Here is a 24,981-nt window from a genome sequence, read left to right on the forward strand (position 1 = left end):
ATTCGGGTAGTAAACAATTTGATGCAAAACTGCAAACGGGTTGCGGATTGTTAATGGTTCGTTGTAAACAGTTTTTATCTTGGTTGGAAACGACTTAGGGTTAGAAACGGTTCGATTTTATTTCAATTTGGTTAGAACGGGTTCGGTTCTTATACGGTTTAACATTATTCGGATCGGATCGGTTCAGTTTTGGGTTTACTAAAATATGATTCGAGTCGGTTTTCGAGTTTCTTAAGTGAAAATAACCTCGTTTTCAAGCTAGAATTTTTCGGGTTTCTATTCAATTGATAAAGTGTATTGATTTTAGGGCATGTTCTGATTGACATAACTGAGCTAAACTTAACTAAAATTATTGGAGCTGAACTAAACTAAACTGAACTGAACTGAATATTTTATGAGAGAAGGGAATTAAGATAAGAACTTAGCTGAATTGAAATTATTGGAACTGAACTGAACTGAAAATAAGCTGAAGAGGACAGGCTCTTAGTTTGTTTTTGAAAAAAAATCAAAAGATGCAATCATCAATCTCATTCTAAAAATTTCGAGAATTACAATAGTACATCGTACGTACGAATTTGACTTGGCGAACTTTGGTCCAATATAATTCCGAGCAAAATATGAAGCACTTTGATGAAATCGTTTAAAGAGAAGACAGAGATTATTTTTGCTTAGTCCATAATTACATAAAAAAAGTCAGGGAAACAATAATGTAATCTAAACAAGTAAACATGTGTGCGTAATTATTAGATTTCATTTAAAAACTCCTTTTAACGTGATTTTAATCTTCTCTTTATAGTAAGCGGCTTGTAAAACGGTTCGATTCTAAGCATTTTAGTTCATAAACGGTTTGGTTTATAAACGGTTCGGTTTGTAAGTGGTTCGGTTTATAAACGGTTTGATGCAAACGAGTTGCAGTTTGTTAACGGTTAGGTGTAAAAGGTTTTTATCTCGGTTCAAACGGTTTCAGGTTGGAAACGGTTTTGGGTTAGAAACAGTTCAGTTCTTTTTCGGTTCAATTTTTTTTCATTTCAATTTAGAATTGGTTCAATTTGCTAAAGGGTTCGATTCTTATACGGTTTAACATTATTCGGATTGGTCCGGTTTCGGGTTTACTAAAATATGGTACGAGTCGATTTTAAAAAATCAGTTCGGTTCTCATTTCGGTCGGTTGGTTTCAGGAAGTTAAACGGTTTCGATTTAAAATACTTGCCTAGTTGCCTGATCGAGGCTGAAGTAGGTCGTTGGGGCTACTCCCCTAAATCAAATTAGAAATTTATAAACCTAAACTTACACCAAGCTAGTTAGTGGCAAGTAAAGGGTCAATCCACGAAGACTAAGTGTAACAATCTATGCTAATTAGACTACAAGGAAAGGTTGTGAGATAGAGACATTCAACTAAACACTACTTAAAGCAAACAACTAAAACTAGGGAAAGTGGAATCCAATTACATCAATGCATTAAACAACATTGCAATTAGATGAAAATGACTTCAATTAGGAATAATCAACACATTTAACTCACTCCCGCGCAATTAAGCATGTTAATTATCCTACTAAGCTAATTCGCTCTCGTGCAACTAACCTAGCATAGGTATGGAAGAATTTAGACTCTCAACCAACTCACCTCTGCACAATTAATTGAAAGCAAAATTAAGAACATAGAATCAATTAGCTTGAAAGATTCTAATCCATATAAGCATCATCCATACACAATAATCAAGAATCAATTGCATACAAATCACAATCAATCATTCAATTTATCAACATAACCTTCATCCATTTCCTTAGAACAAAATCTAAGCTAACATGATGAACAAAAACAAGGAAAACAAGGTAAAACAAGAACTAGAGCAAGAATCAAACAACTAATCGAATTAACTACTCAAATCAACAAACAAATAAGCAAAAACAGGAATTAAAGAAAGCAATAAAGATGAGAGAAAGATAGAAAAGCTCATTGAATAATTGAGAAGAGAATCCACAAATTTACTTCTTCAAAATCCCAAATTTCCATTGATTGAAATCCAAACTTTCTCTCTCTAAAACTACTCCTAAACTAAAGAGAGAAAATCCTAATCTAACCCTAATAGAGAGAAATTAGAAGAGAGGCTAAAGTAATATAACTAGGGTGAATAATTGTTAAGAGAGTATTAACCCAAAAATGGGTATTTATATTACAAGTTAATTAAAAGAAAATAAAAAGAAATAAATAAAGGAGGAAAAGAAATAAAGGAAAAAAAGAAGTAAAAAGGGAAATAAAACAAAATCAAAATAATAAGAAAATATAACCCAAGAAATCCCCTCAGACCCCCTTTCTTCTTCCTTTCGTGGCTGCTCTGCTCTCTGATCTTTATCATTCATCCAAGAGCCTTCAAATCATCACCGTTCATTGCAATCATCAATCATCACCGTCGATCACCTTCATTAATTTGCTGGTTGCTGGTGATAGGTGCGGCGGGAACAGAGTTGTGGGCTGGTGTGCATGGTGTTTGAGTGAGGGAGGTGCGAATTTGGGGGTGTGCGATGCGGTGATAGGTGCTGCTGCTACTGTTGGTGCCGATTGGTGGGGTTGTTGGTGCGTGGCTGCTAGTTGCGTGGGAGAATTCGGGGGCTGTGGTTGCTGTTGGTGATATTGGTTGCAGGTTGGTGGTGTTTGCGTGGGCTTTGGCTGGGGGCAGAGGTGGTGTAGCAGGGAGCAGGGGAGGTTGTTTTGGTTGAGTGATGTTGGCTGGTGATACCAAGTGAGGGAGCAGGGGAGGGGATGTGGAGAGTGTGTGGTGAGGTTAAGGAATGGTGTGGTGTAGGTTAGTTTGGGCAACAAAGGAGGTAGCAGCTTGCTTTGTGACACATTTGACTCAAATTCAAGAATCCCAAGTTGATTTCAACTTGAAAATCTAGCATCAACCTGAACACACCTACAACCAAAAACAAACACGAGGGTAGGATCGAGAACAAAATAAAAATAAAAATAAAGTAAAAGAGATTAAACTAAAATAATAAAATAAATAAAGAACCTAGACTAAAAACCACTTAAAACAACAAAAATACTCCAATTAAGGAATAAATAAAGAAAATAGGAAAAAAGGAGAAAAGAAGGCAAGAATTAGTGAAATTATTAGAAACTAAACCGAAAAACGAGTATAAAAACACCAATAAAAGTGACATAAAAGTCACTTATCATTGCCTACATACTTCAAATTGATGTTAACACATAAGTAACAATTGGCAACATTTTATTGATTGAACATACAATATTAGAAATAAACAGTAAACGCAATAATTACGAATTATTTAAAACTTGTAACATGATGACACGATTAGTACAAAAGACAAGATATAATAATCAATACTTAAGGACTGGAGTGATTAGAAGAGGCTTAGTCTTTTGTAAAGCAATCCCAAATTTCTCATCCATGTCCAAATCTTTTGGATCCACACCTACTTCAAGCTTCCAATTGAAAAATTGAAGTAGGGTCGCTAACATCAAAGTTAACATTCTAATAGCCAAATTCATTCCGGGACATATCCTCCTTCCAACTCCAAAAGGTATCAGCACGAAATCTCTTCCTTTAACATCAATCTCAGATCCCATAAATCTTTCAGGTGAAAATACTTCGGGGTTCTCCCATGCTTGAGGATCTCTTCCAATAGCCCATAATTTAACAAGTATTTGTGCATCCTTTGGCACAATAAAGCCATATAGTTCAACTTCACTATTAGCTTTACTAGGCAAGAGAAATACAATTGGTGGGTGTAGTCGCAATGTTTCTTTGATAATGGCCAGTAAGTAAGGTAACTTAATAATGTCTGATTCTTGAATTAGTTTATCCTTGCCCAAGACTTGTTCAATTTCTTCTTGAGCTTTATCCATCATCTTAGGATTCCGAATTAACTCTGCCATTGCCCATTCAAAAGTACTCGATGTAGTATCAGTTCCGGCATCAAATATATCCTGTCATTCAAATGAACCAAAACAAGTAGATGTTTGGCATTTAATTTAACAGCTTCATAATTTATTCTACCAATTATAAGAATACAATATCACCAAATCAATGAATTTGCTTATATGTAGCCCTTATACATATAACATTACCCTTTAAACTATTTTCTATTTTTGTTGCAAAGCATAGTATAGTGGGACAATTATTTGAGATGGAAAGAGTAACGAGTATACTAATTTGATATATTGTGACAGATCAAAGTATAACGGGGTCCAAATAAATAAGGTTATATATTTGTCACATATTAAAACAATGAATCGTTTAATGTAAATTTGAGTTTCTTGAAAAATCACGTAATAATGCCATGCACAAGCTCATTATTGTTAGATTTAAAATAATACTGATAAGTAGAAACTTGATAATTGTAGTAATTAGTTTAATTTGTTAAAATCTGTTAAAAAAATATATATCTCGAATCTCCCCCTATGTACACAAACAAAAAATATACTACGTACATATATTCGATTATTGCATGTAAAAAATAATTTAAAGCATATTTCACCGTTATTAAATTGATGGATAATTAAAAATAACTTATGACAAGAAGATGGTTTATCTCGCCCATGCTAAGCTCCTTCTGTTTGTAGAGGTCGAGAAGAACGTCAAGCACATCATCAGTCTTTGTTGTTGTTGCACTAGAAGCTTCACTACCAAGCCTTTGAGTGATTATGCTTTGAAAAACAGCAATTAACTTGTCAAAACTAGACGCTAATCGTCGTCGAATTCCTAAAGGATCAACGTATCCTAAGATTGGAAAATAATCAGCATAATTAGGCTTGCCAATATCTTCCATAATATTCCATATAAGTTCTTTGAATTGTTGAGATGTATGGGATTCATGGTGGGCTAATTCGACCGAAAAGAATAGTTTTGATAACAAATTGAGGGAAGTAGTAAATGCAGCCTTGCCAATATCAACGGCTTGCCCTTTTTGTGCACATTCTTGTACATATTGAAAAAGTTGTTGTACCTTGGCATGCCTAAGGCTTTGGCAAGCATCAAGTCTTTGAGGAGAAAGTAAATGAATGGCCGTGATCTTTCTGAAATTCCGCCACTTTGGGGAGACAGGCAACCACGACATGGTGAGTTTGTGGTGGTCACCAGCAGTGACAGAATTAGGAACAGTACGATTAGAAAGAAGGTAGTCCTTTTTTAAGAACATTTCTTCGGCTACTTTTGCTGATGACACAACAATAGTTGTTACACTGCCTAGACATAGGGATATTAGAGGGCCGTGAATCTTGGCGAGGTTAGCAAATGATTGGTGAGGTTTGTCACCAACTTCAAGAATGTTGCCGATTATTGGAAGTGGTTTAGGACTTGGAGGAAGAAGTTTGGAAGTTTGGCTAGTAAATAATATTCTAATGAAATATAAAACAATGAACCAAATTGCAAGTACCATTGCTAGGGTTGCGTTATTCATGGTTTTTTTTCTCCTCCAAAAGAAACATTTAAAAAAATATTCTAATAGAAGTTGGTTAATTATTGCTATGTTGTGCATACTATTTATAATGATTCTATCTGAAGGGAATAACATACTATGAAAAGTACAGAGTAACAAAATTTTAGATTTTTAACAAGGTAATTTAGCTTCTTCTTCTTCTTTTTTTTTTTTTTTTTTTTTTTTTTTTTTTTTTCCTCCTTTTTTTAACAAACGATATGATTATCATAAATTCCAAAATTTTACCTATTTCATTAGCGTTTGGGTTTTTGATTAATTGGATGGACCGATTTGTACTTTGGAAAATCCAATAAATCGCTTAGTTTGAAATTTCATGGTTTTGAATACTTGAAACAATGAAACTCAATGATCTAATTATTAATATTTTAAAAGATAAATCAGTGAGTAGCCCGGGCGTTGCCCCATGATACTACTTTTATAGTTTTGCGTGCAACTGCTAATTTTTAAGAGCATTTAATAATATGTTGTATGTATTTTCAATACTTTTATATAGCACTGTCAAAACGGTTTGACAATTCGGTTTCGATTCGGTTTGAAATCGGTTCGGTATTAAATCGAGTCGGTTTGAAATCGGTTTAAGTGTCTCGCGGGTCGGTTCCAGTTCGGTTTAAATAATTATCGGTTCAATTCAGTTTCGGTTTATTCTTGAGCCGTTTTAATTCGGTTTGGGTAATAAACAGTCCGGGTAGTAAACGGTTCGGTGCAGACGGGTTGCAGTTTGTTAATGGTTTGGTGTAAACGGTTTTTATCCCAATTCAAACAGTTTCGGGTTGGAAACAGTTTCGGGTTAGAAACAGTTCGGTTCTTTTTCGGTTCAGTTTATAACTAGTTCGACTCTTTTTCGGTTCAGTTTATAATTGATATGGTTCTTTTTCGATTCAGTTACTGGTTCGGTTCTTTTTCGGTTCATTTTATGGCAGGAGGATTTTTAGTGGCAGGAAGATATTTTATACTATGATAATAATTTGGCAGGAAGATATTTTATACTATGATAATAAATTTTCAATAAATATTAATTTGGCAGGAAGAATTTTTATACTATGATAATTAAATTTCATTTAAAACACCTTTTAACTTGATTTTAATATTCTCTTTATAGTAAGCAGTTTGTTAGCCGATTCGTTTATAAGAGGTCCGGTTCATAAACGATTCGGTTTGCAAGCGGTTCGGTTTATATACAGTTCGGTGCAAACGGATCGCTGGTTGTTAACGGTTCGATGTAAACGGTTTTTATCCCGGTTCAAACGGTTTCGGATTGAAAGTGGTTTCGGGTTAGAAACAGTTCGGTTCTTTTTCGGTTCGGTTTAGAACTGGTTTGGTTCAATACGGGTTCAATTCTTTTACGGTGTAACGTTATTCGGATCGGTTCGGTTTCGGGTTCATTCACATACGGTTCGGGTCGGTTTCGGTTTCAAAAAAACGGTTTTTAATCGGTTCGGTTCTCATTTGGGTCGGTTTGTTTCGGGTAGTTAAACGGTTTCTGTTTAAAATTTGACAGCACTACTTTTATAGTATAATATTATTTAGTGTACAACATTAATGCATAATTGGCTATTAGCCTAGATGGTTAGACAATAACGTTGCTACCAAGTGGTCAAGTGTTCAAACCCTATATTTTTAAATATAGTTGAGACAACATGGAATATTGTTGGTAGTGTGTGTGACGTGGCATATTAAGGAATTGAGTAGTTGACGTGGCTTAATAAAGAGTTGAGTTAGTGACGTGGTGTAGTGAAGGGGTCTACGTGGCGTAGAGACGTTTTTAGAAACGCCTTTTAATATATTAGTATAGATGTAGTTTAGAAATATTATATCAAGTTCATGTAGCTCAAGCCAATATCTATACCAAAAAATTTTCCTTCAACCCTTTAATAAAGACAATTAACCTAGTTAAATTATATGAAGTATTAATTAATAATGATTTAACAAACACCACGTAAGAAATAGCATAGATACTCTAAAAACCAAAAACTGAAAACAAGAAAAAGGTGTTTCCACTTTTTTGTTGTCAGTTTTCAAAATTATCATGATTTTAATAAATTTGAATAATTTTTTACTCATTATGTGACATATATTATATGGTTTTAAAAAACAAAAAACCAAAAAACAGAAAAACCTACAGTGATATCAAACGAACCCAAATTAATCGTTTATGCTTTTGAGTTTTTTTTTTTTTTTTTTTTTTTTTTTTTTTTTTTTTTGAAAAATTACTTTATACAAGTACTACATAACATTTTTCCAACCAAATTTCATAAGTTGGAATTTAAAATTAGTAAAGTCGTATGGTGAGTTCTATATACGTTCATGGATTTTGATCTATAGTTCATATGAATTTATCTAATCTAGTACTTCGTAGATCTTATATTTTCGTAGAGCTAATTTGTTTTTCCTAAATTTATTATATTTAAACTTATTAATTCTTATTCCGAGTCTTTTTTTAGTTTTGAATTAAGTGAAAATAAAGTGTAGATACAGAGTACATATGAAATAAGTGAAAATTAAATGTACATACAGATTACAGAGTACATGACAGAGACACAGAGCCTTATAATTCAAAGACTTTAAATCCCATTTTAATCCAAACAAATACGACTACTTCCAATCTAAATTTAATCTAAAGCCAATTATGAGATGTAGCCTTATAATTACTCGACTAATTCATCGTACTATTTTAATAATAATGTCCCATTCTCTTCACCTTATTTTTGTTGAAGTGAAATTATTTTTACTGAAAAAAAATTATATTTGCTAAACTTAAATTATTTTTACTGAACTTAATTAATTTTACTGAATTAAAATTATTTTTACTGAACTGAAATTATTTTTACTGATTTTCTATTATAATTCTTCTTTAAGAAAACTGAATTTTATTGAACTGAACTTATTTTTATTGAACTGAAATTATTTTTACTGAATTGAAAATAATTTTACTGAACTGAAATTATTTTTACTTAATATTATTTTTTCAAGGTGAAGAGAACAGGGCCTAATAGGGTCTGAAACTAAAAATCAAATCTGTAAAAATAGATACGCAAAATTTGTGTAGTTGTTAGGGCGGAAGAGTGTATGTCCCGTACGAATAAAAAACCCTACAAAGGGGTGGATCCGTGGATGGATGGTGAAACTACGAAGGTGATGAAATACTGTTACTTTCTTTCTTTTACTTTTATTTTTTATTATTTATTTCTTGAAGGAACTTTGTCATTGACTTTAAAAAGACAATTATAATTTTCTTCGAAAAAAAAAGACAAATATATTATGGTCCAACATATTTATTCATAGGGGGCCTATATTGCCTTACTTTTTGAGCCCGCCAAACATTGATCAATAAAAATGAATAGTTAGATTACATAAACAAATAAAAAAATAATCAGTGTAAAAACAATATGTAATACGAAGTATATTTAATCATTCAAAAAAAATAAAATAACGAAGTATATTTAAGGGGAATATTCATAGTATTAGTTTAATGTGAGTATTGTAGAAAAAATTCAATGTAAAATACAAAAAAATTAAAATAAAAATAATGTACTTTTGTTTTCACACTTTTATTTTAACGATCTCCTAGATAATTTTTTAAGAGAAAGAGATAGAGAGAAAAATGAAATGGAGCCATGTGGGTAGGAGAGAGATAGAGAGAAAGAAGTGTCAAAAATAGAAAGTGTTGCACCTTGAGTTTGTGAAATCAAACCTTGACCTACTAGTAGAGACAATCTAGGGTAGGGATTCCCTTACCTTCAGGCCCGACCCTTAATCAATGCGGCACCACAAAGGGCCCAAAATTGGTTAGGGCCTGCAGTTTTATTTTTTTCACCAAGAACTCCTTAGCTACTCCGTATATTGATATTTTCATACAATTTCTTTAATAATTTTTTTTTCTTATTCAACTCATTTGATTATTTAGCAACGCTTTATAGAGTTTCTTTTTTTTTTTTTTTTTAAAAAAAAACAATACATTGATATTTTCCTATTAATTTTCTTTTCACAAAATCCATTAATATAATTTCTTTAGCAAAAATTTATATAGTTTCTTTATTTTTTTTTAAAAAAAAAAATCAAATACTCCTATATTGATATTTTCCTATTATTTTTCTTTTTACAAAATCCATTAATGCATTTCTTTGATTACTTTTTTTTTTGAAAGAAGTCCCAAATGACACTAATTTTCATTGATTAAAGCCGTACATCATCTACAATTGATAGTTAAAGACAAAGAAAATAGATTTAACAAAATCAAAAAAGAATTAACTAGAGAAGGACTAAGAATCCAAAAATATAGATATAGCAATTCGGCACATTCTTGATTCGTTGTCTCATACAATGTTGTGGCTTCATAATTTTTGGAGGAAGAAAATTCTTGTGAGAATTTTGTATTCTGAATCAGAGTAACCAAAACCAATCGTAGCCCCGTACAACCTGATACTATTCCAAGTGCAGAGAACACCTTGTTTTTCGAAGGAGTTCGAAAAATCTTGTCTTTCGAAAGAGATCGACAAAACCTTGTCTTTCGAAAGAGGAAAACCCTTTCTTTCGAGGGAGACAAGTTCCTCTCGAATGGAGGAACCGTTATTACACTACTAGAAAAAGCTCAATTACCGATGGGAAAAACCGATGGTCAATAAAAGCCATCGGTAAAAAAATAATTTACCGATGGTTTTTTCAATCCATCGGTATTTCTCAAAATACCGATGGCCTGACCATCGGTATATTTTTTCCGATGGCTTTTATCCATCGGTAAATCTTATTTTTTTAAAAGAAAATTAAAATTATTTTCCGATGGTTAAAAGCCATCGGTAAAAAAATTTTACCGATGGTATTTTACCATCGGTATTTTACCGATGGCTTAAGCCATCGGTGTTTAAAAAATTTTTTTTTTACAAAATTAAAAAATCTAGAGTAACCCTACCCCTCTTTCCCTTTTTCTCTTTCTTCTCTATTTCTCTCTCCTACGCCTCTTTCTTCTTTCCTCTATCTTCTCTCCTCTCCTCTTCTCTCTCATACGCCTCCTCTCCTCTCTCTCCTGTCTTCTTCTTTATCTTTCTCTTCCCTTCTCTTTCTCGATTTCGTCCTCTTTTCTCATGGTCTTCGTGGATTTTATTGGTCATTGTAGATGAATTTCGTGCGTATTCGGCGACATTATGGTTTTTTTGGTCAAATTCGTCTACAAAAACTCCAGATGTGGAGTTTTTATGGCCGAATATGACCATTTAAACCTTAAGTAGATGAATTTTGGCCATAATATTAAAGGTATGTTCGTTTTTGTTTGATTTTGTGTTGATTTTTTTTTTTTTTTAATTTGATTTTGTGGGTTGTTTAAGTTATTTAGTAGGTTTAATACTTTGATTTTGTGGGTTGATTTTGCTTTTTTAGTTGGTTTGGTTTTTGGTATGTGGGTTAATTTTGGCTATTTTTCTTGATTTGCATTATGTGGTTTGATTTTGGTTATTATTCTTGATTTTTGTTGTTTTTCATTTAATTGTTTGATTTTGGTTATTATTCTTGATTTTTTGTTGTTTTTCATTTAATTGTTTGATTTTGGTTATTTTCTTGATTTTCGTTGTTTTTTGTTTTCTGGGTTGATTTGCATGTTTTACCAGGGCAGAGGGCGTGATTGTCGGTTGGTGTTTGAGGTGGCGGTAGATGGTTTTGGGTGGTGGTGTGGGCAGTTTGAGACCTACGGTAGGGGTAGGGGGTATGGGCAGTGGGTGGGTAGGGGGTGTATTATTTTTTTTTAATTTTTTTAAAAATAATACCGATGGTTTTTCCCATCGGTAAATCGAAAATACCGATGGGTTTTTGCCATCGGTAAAAATATCCCGATGGCTTAAGCTATCGGTATTTTAAAAAAATCCGATGGTTTTTGGCCAACGGTAAAACCATCGGTATCTGGTTTACCGATGGCTTTTCCATCGGTATTTTCATTTTTACCGATGAATTGTCATCCGACGGCCAAATATCGATGGCAGCCATCGGTAAATTGAATACCGAAGGATTTTTATACTTTTACCGATGAATTTTGGCCATCGGTATTTGGCTCATTTCTAGTAGTGAAAGCCCCTCAAAAATTAACAATGGAGGCCAGGAAAGAGGAGAGAGGTTAGGCTTTTTAAATTTGATTTAACATTGTTCTCTTTTTTTTTTTTTTTTTTACACAAACATTATTCTCTTATTATTTCCTCATAACATTTGATTATTCAACAATGTTGTGAAATAAAGAGAAACATAAGAGATTGAGAGAGAATTAATCTATATCTTATTCCATATTCCATATGATTGGGTATATGTATATATATACATACAATATAATTAGGGTTTGGTTAGATAAGAATATAAACTCTAGATCTAGAATATTGCGGAATGATACAAGGAGGATAATGGATATCCACAAATATTTCATAACACTCCCCCTTGGATGTCCATTATCGAAGATTGTGCCTCATTAAAACATTATTAGGAAAAACCCTGTGGAATAAAAACCTAATGAAGGAAAAGGAGTACAACATTCTTCTTAATACGCTCGAAATGCTACCTCGTTAAAAACCTTACCAGGAAAACCCAATGTGGAACAAAACCATGGTCAAGGGAAAAAGAGTGCAGTGCATAATTTCTCCTCCTGATCAATACATAACTTGAGGTCTTCTAATGCAATGAATCCAATATAGTTGAGTGTCTTCTCACATGATGCAGAATAGTATCATTCCTTGATTTTCGTTCCTTCCAAATCTTCAACTCTTCACGTGTAGGGAATGTTTCAAGCATCCCAAACTTGAACCCCACTGTGATCATGCATTTAAGCATGGTGGCGTCCAAAGGGAAGAAAGCTAGAGAAAAAGAGTCTCCAACAAGTTTTAGGAACTTGTAAACTGTTCACAGGGTGAAGGTTACACCCCTTCACGATCTTTGAGATCGCTAACTCCATAGTGGTCTAGAACCATGACTGGATATTCAGGGATGAAGGTACGAATCCAACCTAAAAGAGATTGAAATTACCCTAAAATAGGCCTCTACTTTATTCTTCTCATATTCATGTGCACTTTCTGACTAACATACAATCATTAAGTTAGCCCTAAACCTATTTAATCTATGTTGGTTGATTATTAACGCCCAAATAAATCTATTATTGGTGATTACTTGAATTAAAATCATATTAAGCCTAAACCAAATTATTAATTATCTTATTAGGCGTGATTTCAAGTACAAATTTCCCTTAAAGCTGCAGAAAAGACGTGATCAAGCAATAACAATAATATATATATCAAGCAACATAATAATATATTGACACAACAATCATCATCAAAATATCTCATCAAAGTATAATAATAATATTAGCAAGATCCTAGGCATGATACTAACATGATTAATAACAAATCCTAGCATAACACTAAACATTAAAAATCAAAGCTTTAGCCCTAACATGGTATAAGAAATAGAAAGTAACCTAAACATGATACTAAAAGGCAATAAAGACATCCTAACATAATTATAGGAATTAATAAAATAATATAAGCATGCTTTCTAAAGAAATAGAGTAATTGAATTACTCACTTTGTTGCCTCGTATCTCTTTCTATCAAAAGAATACACACGTTAGTAAACTTCAATAAAATATTAAATCAAACAATTAATTTAAATAATTGAAATAGAGATTTGGGACCAAACCAACCTTTCACGTCGATGACGAAGGCAACTTCGAGCTTGGCTAGGTGTGTCTAAGTCTCGTGATGGACGTATGATGTATTTGAAAAGGCTAGGCTTAGAAATCAAGAGAGAGAAAAAAATAATAAGCCTTAGGGCCTGTTCACATTTACTTAATTTCAGTTCAGTTCAGTTCAGTTCAGTTCCAATCAGTTCAGTTCAGTTCAGTTCAGTTCCAATCAGTTCAGTTCAGTTCAGCTCTTAATTTCTCTCTCACATAAAATATTCATTTCAGCTCAATTCAGTTCAGTTCAGTTCAGTTCCAATCAGTTCAGTTCAATTCAGTTCAGTTCAGTTCAGTTCAGTTCAGTTCAGTAAATATGAACAGGCCCTTAGCTTAGAGAGAGAAAAGAGATGGTGATTGTTGGTGAATTGAAAATGGGGAATATCGACCCTATTTATAAAGAAAAATCGTCCATAAACGATCAGAAAAGAGTCGAATTTGATCGGAGTAAAACTGATTCTATCGCAACACGACAGAGCCATTGCGAACGATGGCTCCATCGCACAGTGACAGACCTATCGCGACGTGATGGACCTGTCGCAGTGCGATGGTGCTGTACAATAAAAATATGTACGGAGTCCGTTTTCCAATTAAATTGGGTTAATTAGAGTCCGTACTTATCTTTAATTAAAATCAGATTTAATCCTTAAAACACTTGTTTTATTCCAAATAAAATCCTTTATCTTTTCAAAAATAAAAATATAATTACTAATCCTAATCTCTTTAGAATTAAAAGAGCCTTCTAGATTATTCTAGAAGATTTAGGTAAATCCTAATAACTTTAGGAATAATAATTAATGGACCCTCCACATGATCATTGGACTGTACATAAAACTCGGTTTGGGCCCAGTTTAGCATTTTGGCCATAACTTTCTCGTTATAACTCGGAATTGGGCTTATAATATATCGTTAGAAAGCTCTTTTCAATCCCCATCAAGCTACACAATTATTGGACCCATATTATGGGCCAAACTAAACTGAATTGGACGTTTTTGATAAATAGGGTGCAAAAAGAAACATTTTCGAAAACAAAAAGAACTAATTTTATTAAAAACATTATTATAAAACAGAGGGATTCACAAGACTCTTTCACAATTCACCTTGTTCGATAAATCAATGCCGTGAAAAATATTTATCACTGGGTTTGGTTTTTGGGGAGACACAATCAGGGTCTACATCACGCGAACAAGTGAGTCTTCATATTACCATACCTATTATAATAATACATGTGTTTATCCACATTACATTCGAAATCTCTGTTTAAAATTGCCTTAAACATTATACTTATACCTGCTTGGAGGCTATGAATAATAGAAATTGATGATCATTATTTGATCAAGCATTCCTTAATAATTATATGACAACGCATGATATTATTAATGTTGTTTTTCAATATTGTATGAAATAATAATAATATAATACATGTAATTATATACATTGATCGTGGTTCTTCTGGACCATAAGAAAACAATCTCAAGCATAAATATCCCATTGATATTCTTTAGAAGTTTCATAAATGACACGATAATTTTCATGCAAATACAAATAATAATTCTCGATCTCACTAATTCTCAGATGCTCAAACTTCAGGTTGAGATGTCAATAATATAGTCACATAGACCAGAAGTTTGATATAATTACAATATTCAAACTATAAAATTTGTAGGGTTGGATATATAAATACGTCGTACATAAGTTTTTCAAGAACTCTTCTTACATGATTCATAATAACATGCTATAAAATCGATGTCATCAATAATTATTTCATCAAACTATAAGCCCATTGGAATATAAATATTTCTTTGTAATTTTCCATCAAAGTTACAAATACGATTACTATATTTTGAACAAACTTCACATATACCACAATTATTGTATAGAAACTAATGTAGCAATATGAGATATAGAAAACAAAATATACATAAAGTAATGCATCTAACAACTTTCGATGTATGCAATGAATAATACATTAAGCTAGACTCACATATGCATATGAACATACGTAAGACTCTAAATAATGCAAGACATTGTATAGTGTGGATTTAAAAATCCATATTTCATTGAACTTCTGGTCCATGATAAACTTATGATCATTATCATTATGTCGACATCAAAATGGACATATATTTCAGATCTCTTATTCACTAGTCCACTCTATTATGCATATGCATATTATTCATCGGTTCCATTGTGTACCAGTATCATAAAATTCTTTTAACGTACATTTCGCATGCTATTTTACTATGATATCTGAATACATTTCTTATTGGTACCATCATAAGTTTCTCACATCATACGCCATCTATCGTAATAATTCAGATATCTATACCACTTTTATGGTATTTCGTACAATATGGTATTTATATACTGTTACACTATTAGTGTTAACTGCACTATCTAGCCATATATCATATCTAATAGACATAACTTTATTTTGGAATCGATCATACAACCTACAATTCAAGTATAGTGATTCAAGTATAATTGAAAAGATCTTATCTCAATGTATGCACATAATTAATATGACCAAAATGTATCTTCGACGCTATGCAACATGAGTCATAACTGAATACAAATCAAATCATAAATGTGCAACATATCTTAATATATAGACAAAAGTTGGCATATAACTTTTCAAACTATCATTATAGGGATCATAATTATTATTATTTTTTTTAAAAATTTTGCTAATTCGTTCTTCTCCCCCTAAGTTGGTAAAATATCTCATTTATAGGGACGTCTAATTCTATACCAAATAAGTAGACAAATTTGCATTAATAAAATTCACTTCATTAGGAGGATCACAATCAAAATTTATTTCTCAGAAGATTTGTATTAAACAAGTTCCATCTCTTCTGGAGAACAATTTCAATGAAGAATCATTTCTTCATTAACTTTACATTGCATGTGTATTTATTATTACCCTTTTCATGATATCTTTTGGAAAAACAATGTTAATGGGAAGACATGTGTTGTGCAGTTGTACATTTTCCCTTCTTTTCCAAATTTTTTATGTGCTGACATATAATAGCTCCAATCAAAAGAATTATTATACAAGCATAATTACTTGCTTGTAATTCTACTAGGTGGTGATCTTCTGGATCTTTAAAGACTTAGGGCCTGTTCTAATTGACTGAACAGAGCTGAACTGAACTGAACTTATTAGAGATGAACTGAACTGAACTTATTAAAGCTGAACTGAACTGAACTGATTAGAGTTGAACTGAACCGAACTGAAATGAACTGAACTTATTAGAGCTGAACTGAACTGAACTTATTAGAGCTGAACTGAACTGAACTGAACTTATTAGAGCTGAATTGAACTAAACTAAACTAAACTGAACTGAAAATAATCGTATGAGAATAGACCCTTAAAGGGTGTATTTGGTGAGCTTCTGGTCACCTAATAGTTGACAATAATGTATAAGTTATTTTGGTGAACTTTTGGTCACCCATTACTCTTTTATATAAGAAATCTAAACCTGTTAACTCTTGAAATTTTCATCAATATGAATTATTATGAATCACAATCCAAATATAGCTCAATCTCAATGTTATATCTTGCCAGTCTATTCATTTCATATATCTAACATTGAGAGAGCGTCAGGACATTATCAAATGAAACTTCATGTTTCCATAACAGGTAATTATTAAACCCAGATGGCCTAATTTAAATATCACATCCAATCACTTCTTGAAATTTGAACTCTGTCATTTTTCCAACACTAGTGATCACTTTATTAAACTTACTTTATGCATGGCCATGAATTTGTTGTGATATTTGAACACCAACATGTATTTCTTTATACAATTAGCAAGACAATCAACTAATATTTTATATCCAACTCATACTCTGCTAGAGTTTTGACTATAATCTTGATACATGTTAAACTTGTTGGACATTTTACACTCTTCTGTAGTGTTTTATATAATCATGGTATATATTAGTTTTACTAAACATAATCTCTTCTAAAGATCTATCAGAATGTATCACTTCTTCAAATTTGTTATTGTCAATTATTGTTTTTTTTCCCAATAGAAGATTGTTATCTTCGGAACCTATTAGACTATCACGCTTCAAGCGTGCTTTAGGTTCTTTTACAACTAATGTTGTCCTTCCGAGACATCAAATTTAATAGGAGCATTTATAGTTGGTATATAGTCAATGATAATTATTCATATTTATCTTTAGGATGGTGTTATTGTATGTAAATATATTTAATAATTAAGTGGCCGCCTCTATTAAATTAATCATTGATATTAAAGCTAATGTACGTACCATAACTGACCATTAATGTATTTTATTATTCATGTGCAAAGATTACATAAAATAATGAAATAAATATTATCTCCCCTAATCCTTGCACATGGGGGGTATGAAATTAATCCAACAACATTTAAAATCTCTTTGTGCATTTTAAATCATAAATTCTTTTGGCATTGCCATATATCAAGTAAAATAAATTAGTATTATGAAACTCTTGTTTGATCCTGCTCTTGCCCAATTATATTAACCTTTATATTTAAAATTCTTAAAACTATGGGCATAATATATACATTTTCCAAGTAAGTTTCTCACAATGAATTGAATTCGTGATACTATATCTTGCTCACATAGATATCCTTACAAACTTTTCATAAATTATATATAATCAAGAAAACTTCATGCAAACACTTAATATCCTCTCAATAACAAAATAAAAACTCATTCAGAGAGTGAGTACATCTAATAATCTACGAATCGTCAATCCTCATCTTGAGTATATAGAATACTATTCAAAATCTTTTGTATACTCATTCTCATGACATTGGGTTTTTGACCATTCATAAATTTAAATTTAAGGGACTTCAAGTCCATTATGCTCAATTGATTCATTATTCTTATAATTCAGATTCATGTAGCTCAGGCATATAATATCATATATAATCTAATTTAATCATACATTAATTAATTTTGTAAACATTGGTACATTTCATAATAATATCAACTTATAAGGCTATATTAACATGTCATGCATGTCAGCAAAAAAAAAATTAAAAAAAAAAAAAAACCTCATACAGTCATACTTATGTATTTCACAAAATTCAACATATCAAGGTCATACATAAAACCTATGTAGCACATAATTCAACATACGCATCATGATACATATATCACATGAGAATAAACATGGCTCCTATCTTTAAGAAATAACAACTAATTTCTTGGATGAATAATATACTATATTATAAATAATTGAAACAGATCTGATCTTACTAACTTCACATAACAAAAAACAAAAAGCAAAAAAAAAAAAAAAAAAACAAAACATAATATTCATAAACATTTCAGAAGGTTCAAATTTCTCATTCTTACTGCATGTGGATTACATATAAAATATACTTTGTATGACCTTACTGATCCTTTGCCAAAACAAACCTTTCATTTCGATTATCAATCTTGGAAATATAATGGGTCTCATCCAAGCCTTCAAAAGGAAAATAAATGTTACACTTCTTGCAATTATATACATTTCCAGTTGGATAAAATGCTAAATTTACAAGAATAAATACCAATCATGTTTGTAAATTCTCTTTTGGAGTTAATGCAAGCTTACAAGATACTCACAAAATAAAACCTAGCAATAAGTACATGCTCAACAATTTTGGTCAATTGCAGATGCCTCTAGATCAAGGTGAAAGTTTAACAACTTTAATAATTCAGAAACTAAGCAAACAATACCTAATCAACCAATAATCACGTCTTACTAATGAAGACAATAAAGATTAGTAGAAGTAATGTAAATCAACTAGCATACTAGTCACAGAATAATAAATTTACATGCAAGTATTTCCCTTCAACACTCACAAATATTAGTCGGACCAACTTACTGTAGAGAATAACAAAAGATTTTGAGAGAAGTTGTATTATTCTCATTAACTTAGAAAGTATATACAGCTATACATAAGCTAGGTTAGGCAGCTAGGCTAACGTAAATAGTTACAACAGATCGAGTACTAAGAGTAAGGAGAGAAAGCTATAGTTGTAAAAGATAAATATGTATAACAGTATTCTTAACATAAGTATGAAAAGATAAGCTAAGGTTTGATCATATTAAGCAATCCTTATCACTTAGGCCCCGTTCACTTCACCTTATTTTTGCTGAACTGAAATTATTTTTAGTAAAACAAAATTATATTTGCTAAACTTAAATTATTTTTACTGAACTTAAATTAATTTTACTGAACTTAAATTATTTTTTCTGAACTGAAATTATTTTTACTGATTTTCTATTATGATTTTTCTTTAAGAAACTTGAATTTTACTGAATTGAACTTATTTTTATTAAATTAAAATTATTTTTACTGAACTGAAATTAATTTTACTGAACTGAAATTATTTTTACTTAATATTATTTTTGTAAGGTGAAGTGAACAGGGCCTTACTATCTGGTTAGTCTCTAAACTAACTTAATCTTACATATACAAAAATCACGGCATAATAATAATAATAATAATATTATTATTTTTACTTAATATTATTTTTGTAAGGTGTTCTATTGTTCTCTATCTCGACGTTGTGCTCTGCTTGTTCGAGGGTTTTTGCTGGAGATATTTTCGGTGATCACGCGGTGTCTTGTGCTGGTATTGTGGGTATTAAACATTGGCATAATGTTGTTCGGGATACCCTTGTTGATGTTTGCTATCGTTCTGGGATTTCAGCGAGAAAAGAAGTTGACATTGGGTTGGTTGGAGGGAACGACGAGGCCCTCAGACCTGCGGATGTGTTACTTTATTCATGGGATCGTAGTCGCGATGTCTGTGTTGATTTGAAAGGGTCTTCTCCTTTGACACACTCAGGGCTATCTGACTTCATTCCTGGGCGGGTTGTGGCTGATGCAGCTCATCGGAAGAGGGTTAAGTATGAAGCTCGATGTCAGGCGATTGGATATGGTTTCATTCCCTTCTCCTTTTCTTCGCTTAGGGAATTAGAGAAAGAGGCTTTGCGTTACTGAAGCGGATTCAGAGGTTCTCGACGACGCAAGACATTGGGGCTCGTGCTGCAGCTCATATCTTCACTAGGGTAGGATTTGCAATAGCTAGAGGAGTGGGGGCCCATATTGTATCTCGGCTTCCCACTAATTTATTGTAGGTTGTATGCCTTTTGTTTTTGAGATATAATAATAATAATTATAATAAAAAATAATAATAATAATAATAATAATAATAATAATAATAATAATATTGCACGCATAAGTTTGACGTCACGACTTTTAAAGTTGAAAACTCCCCTAGTTTTAAAATGATCTAATCATACTACTCACACTAATGATATCTTATTGTAGCCTGCATAGCAAATTAAAAACAAAGTTCTTTGTTCATCCTGCTGCAGTATTTCATGTTCCGAAAGGGTCACGAAACTTCGCCAATTGCTAATATCACTGCCGGTTGATCATCACTTGCTTAACATCAATTATTAAATTCCATGAAGTCACAAATATCATGAAATCATATCATCTATCTGACACAACTAATTGCTTTTTCACAAATTGGATTAAAGTTGTTCAACATAAACACATAATTGCCGCGCTATTTCGATTATTTTAATAACTTCAATCATATAATTAATCCTCAAAATTAAATTCAATTATAATGTCACTAAAATTTTATTTTAACATATAATCCAAAATAGCAATATTAGGGCATATTCACATTTATTGAATTGAGCTGAACTGAACTAAATTGAACTGGAAATTAGGAGCTGAGCTGAACTGAACTTATTGGAACTGAACTGAACTGAACTAATTGGAGTTGAATTGAACTGAACTGTACTGAAATTAAGCTGAAGTGAAAAGGCCCTTAGCATATCACCATACGTGGTATGAAAAGCTGGAGCCCAACTCTCCAAGATCAAAACTTGATCATAATCTATAATGATTCAAAAACAAAAACCCACAAAAGATTAATTTCGGTTGCAGACTTAAATCCTCTTCAATTGTTGCGCCAAATAAAAAGCATCCTAAATTCAACATATGAAGAATAAGATATTTAAAATCAATAATCGTCTTTTAAATTGTTAATAAATAAGCAAATAAAACGATAAATACTTATCTCAATGTTACGGATTTTGCGCTACACGATTATTGTAGATACAGTAGAGGACTAGAGGTAGAGCTACGGTGCTGATAATGTGTTGTGAAAATAAAGAGAAACATAAGAGATTAAGAGAGAATTAATCTATATATCTTATTCCATATGATTGGGTATATGTATATATATACATACAATATAATTAGGATATGGTTGGATAAGAACATAAACTCTAGATTTAGAATATTCCGTAATGATACAAGGAGGATAATGGATATCCACAAATATTTTCATAACAAACAATACTATTTATGTTTTTTTTTTCAAAAAAGTAAGCAAAGATTTTTAAAATGTCTAGCAATAATATTTCTATACTTTGCATTAATTGAAGAAAGGGCCAAATTTATCTTAATTGCACGAGGCCTCGAAAATGATTGGGACAACCCTGATTACCTTTCCCCCAGTCCTCAAGTTCCTAACCCGCTAACCGAGAACCTATGAGAGGTTCCTGTTTGGGGCTAGTCCATGTCCTAAGCTCAATGTACCAGAAATGACGAAAATATCTCTCCATGAGCCAGCCCATCATCTTTAACCATCCATTATTCATTACAAAGTACAAATTTACCCATAATCAGTTAACTAAAGTACAACTTTTGCCACCTGAAAGTATATCGATCTATAAATAGCTCAACAATGATTAATGATGGTAACTTTTTCTAATTCTCTCTCCTTCTTTCTCTCTCTTGAAAGTACGTTTCGTTGATTTAAGCATTAGATGGGCTTTCCCGGGTCACACCCCAGGCAGCTAACCATCTCTTTCTTGCCGGTGGAGCCCTCAGACATACTCTTGCAAGGTGGAGCTCAAGAACTTTTGGACAATTGGACTTAGACCCTAAGACATCTTGATATCCAAAATACCCTACACTCTCAGGGGGATTCTGTTTTCAAAAACAGTTCGAACCGGCCGAGACCTTCTCCTTACCAAGCCCTAAATAAAAGTCAAAATAACAAACAAATAGTGAAAACCGTAGTAACCAATTCACTGAGGGTACATTATCATTATTCTGCTTGAAAATTGTTAATTAAAGTCTAATGTATTCCACAAGGTGAATCAACCAATATTTAAGAAATTGAGACAGTACGGTACCATGTTTGCCCTCAAAAAAAAAAAAAAAAAAAACACTGTACCATGTTACTATAAAATAGAAGGATGCTATAAAATAGAAGGATTGTACTAAAATTATTACAATAACCAACTGCTTTTTTATTAATGTGTGTGCTCAATATAAGACACCTATTTAGGCTTTATTTTCTTCGATCTTTATTCTAATTAAAAAAAAATAAATAAATAGATATTAGTGGGTGAAACGTTAAAACTGTTGATAAAAAAAACTAAATATTCATTTAAATAAATCTATCTATTAACTATTACCAAAACAAAACATGCTGATGTCATCAATTCCTAAAATGTCTTATGTGTCAAGCTCTCATTAAAAATTTCCCTCTAAATTTACATATGATGTCATTATTTTTTTTTTTTTTGGCTTTACATTTTACTCGCTAGAAACTAGGACCAAGTAGATATTAAACTTTGGTTCATCTTGTTGCGAGATGGGATTCAAGTGGTTGTAACGAGTTTGTTTGTCTCGGTCCCTTTCCCCAAGGCTTGCTGGATTAGGCAGAAATTGACCTTCTTTAATGATTAACATCCGCTGGTTTTCTCAAAAAAAAAAAAAAAAAAAAAAAAAAATCCAAACTTGACTTTGACATCAATAATGTTGTGCTTGCACTCTAAACGAGTAAACGTATGAGCTCATTAGATAATGCAATATTAAATGTATTTTGTCTAACCATCATTTTAGTATATTTTCAATAACATAGTAAATATTATGGTGTAGCATTAAATTATAACCATTAAAAAAAAAAAGGATAATATACATGTTTTTTTATATATTTATGTAACAAACTTTATTTATACACACAAAAAAAAAAAAAAAAAAAAAAAAAAAAAAAAAAACCGAGCCAAGTCATGTTAAAAGTTATCAACAACAAAAGATACGAAGTATAAAAGCAATATGAAAAAATTACTTATTATTACCGTGCAACGCGTTGTTACTAATCTAGTTATATAAAAAAATAAATTGTTATTAAAAAATAAATGTGATGATGAACTCATAGAGTATTTTTTATTGAGTAATTTAAAACTGTAAATAAGTAAATAAATAAATACTTGTATAATTGTATTATCGTAAAAATAATAGCATAGGATTGTAGTTTTTTTTAAAAAATAATAATAAGGATGGTAGTATTTTCTATGAAGTTGAGAGGTAATTTGGAAAAGTGAAATTTATCACCCAAAACCTCTCCTCACTCCATATATAGGATAGGAATATGATATGCAACATCTTTTGCTGGTATTTGGATCTATTGAACTCTCATCTACGTACAATAAGTTTCAAAATAAAAAAAAAAAAAAAAAAAGGTTGCTTAAACTCGTTCCTAGTTTCTCTAAAATCAAAATAAATCTAAGAAGGAAATTTTAGCATTGATTATTAGTCACTGTATGGAATTTAATTTACGGATTTATTTTATCTAAAACTAAACAAAATGTAAGGAATTTTTAGCATTGAATATTACTCCTATTCAGAATTTAGTTTTTATTTTTAAAGAATTTAGAATTTAGTTTACGTAATATATTTAAAGTTTTACTGCATATATTTTACCAACAAGAAAGACAAATTCAGATTAAATTGGTAAAAGAAATCATCATTTGTAAGAATTTAGTTTAAGGACGCCCCCATTCATCTTTATGATGAACGGGTTTTGTTCATCTTGTGGCACATTCGTAAATAAACTGAACAGTATCAGACATAGGTGGAAGGTGAGGTCATTAATAGGTGAGGTGGTTGGATGACTCAGGATGCCACTGGACTAACGATGGTTATCACCAGGGGAGACGGAAAAGACGGAAAATTGTGGGTTTTGCTGTAACAATTTATTGCCTGTATCGATTAGTAGTTAGTAGTTGTGTAATAAATCTAATTCAATGAGGGTGTTGTATCATATTATCTGTATCAACGTCAAAAAGGAGAAGGAGGAGGCGGAGGAGCAATGGAGGTGTAATCTAGTAATCTGGTAAGAATTCCTGTACCAATATTCATATCGTATGATTTTAGTAGTGTATTGATTTGGGGGTGGAGCTGTTTAGTTATGGTCAATTTATGTGACGTGTGACAGTAATGAGTTGAGTACTAATTTAAAAAGTTTGAAAAAATTTGTTAATAGGGGTGGTTATAGTTGCGATTAAGTAGTGCAGATTGGAAATGTGATAAAATCAAAAAATATTATTATTTTGAACTGATCGAAATGTTTAATTTGCAAATGTAGTTGTACACATGTGGATGTATTCATGCTGATATTTGTAATGTACTGCTTTAGATGTACATTGTCAACATAGATGTGTTTTGTTGGTCGATAAAGATAGGGATATGTTGGATTGGTGCTAAATTTGGTAAATGTAGTAAATTTGGGTAGAGTTGCTACGGTGTGTGTGTAACAATTTTATGTGAAAATGATTTTTAAATGTCATAAGGATGAATTTGGATTAGCAGCATGTGTGTTTGTTAATTGCTTGGATTGTGGGCAGTAATTGATTGAATGAAAGTGGTAGGTATTATTTCATTGATAGAAACATATGTGGAATGTGTATTAATTCGCTGGAGCATATCCCAGTTTAGGAATAAGTTACAG

At 31.7% G+C, this 24,981-nt stretch overlaps 1 protein-coding gene across 1 annotated transcript; it reads right to left on the bottom strand.

Moving 5' to 3' along the window:
- Positions 1–3,343: 3,343 nt before the first annotated feature.
- Positions 3,344–5,424, bottom strand: LOC145593160 (cytochrome P450 76AD1-like). Its single transcript, XM_081649665.1, has 2 exons — positions 4,543–5,424; positions 3,344–3,952 (listed from the first exon to the last, which is right to left on the bottom strand). Exons 1-2 carry the CDS (start codon positions 5,422–5,424, stop codon positions 3,344–3,346), a joined length of 1,491 nt encoding a protein of 496 aa, XP_081505791.1.
- Between the last annotated feature and the right edge of the window lie 19,557 nt (positions 5,425–24,981).

This window comes from Chenopodium album, chromosome 18 (assembly GCF_948465745.1).
Source record: "Chenopodium album chromosome 18, dcCheAlbu1.1, whole genome shotgun sequence".
Taxonomy (NCBI): domain Eukaryota; kingdom Viridiplantae; phylum Streptophyta; class Magnoliopsida; order Caryophyllales; family Amaranthaceae; genus Chenopodium; species Chenopodium album.

Excerpts from the sequence above, each read along its gene's own strand:
- LOC145593160 (XM_081649665.1), bottom strand. The coding sequence starts at position 5,424 with ATGAATAACGCAACCCTAGCAATGGTACTTGCAATTTGGTTCATTGTT. Across the intron at positions 3,953-4,542 it reads GCGAGATAAACCATCTTCTT|GATATATTTGATGCCGGAAC; the intron begins GTCATAAGTTAT and ends TTTGAATGACAG.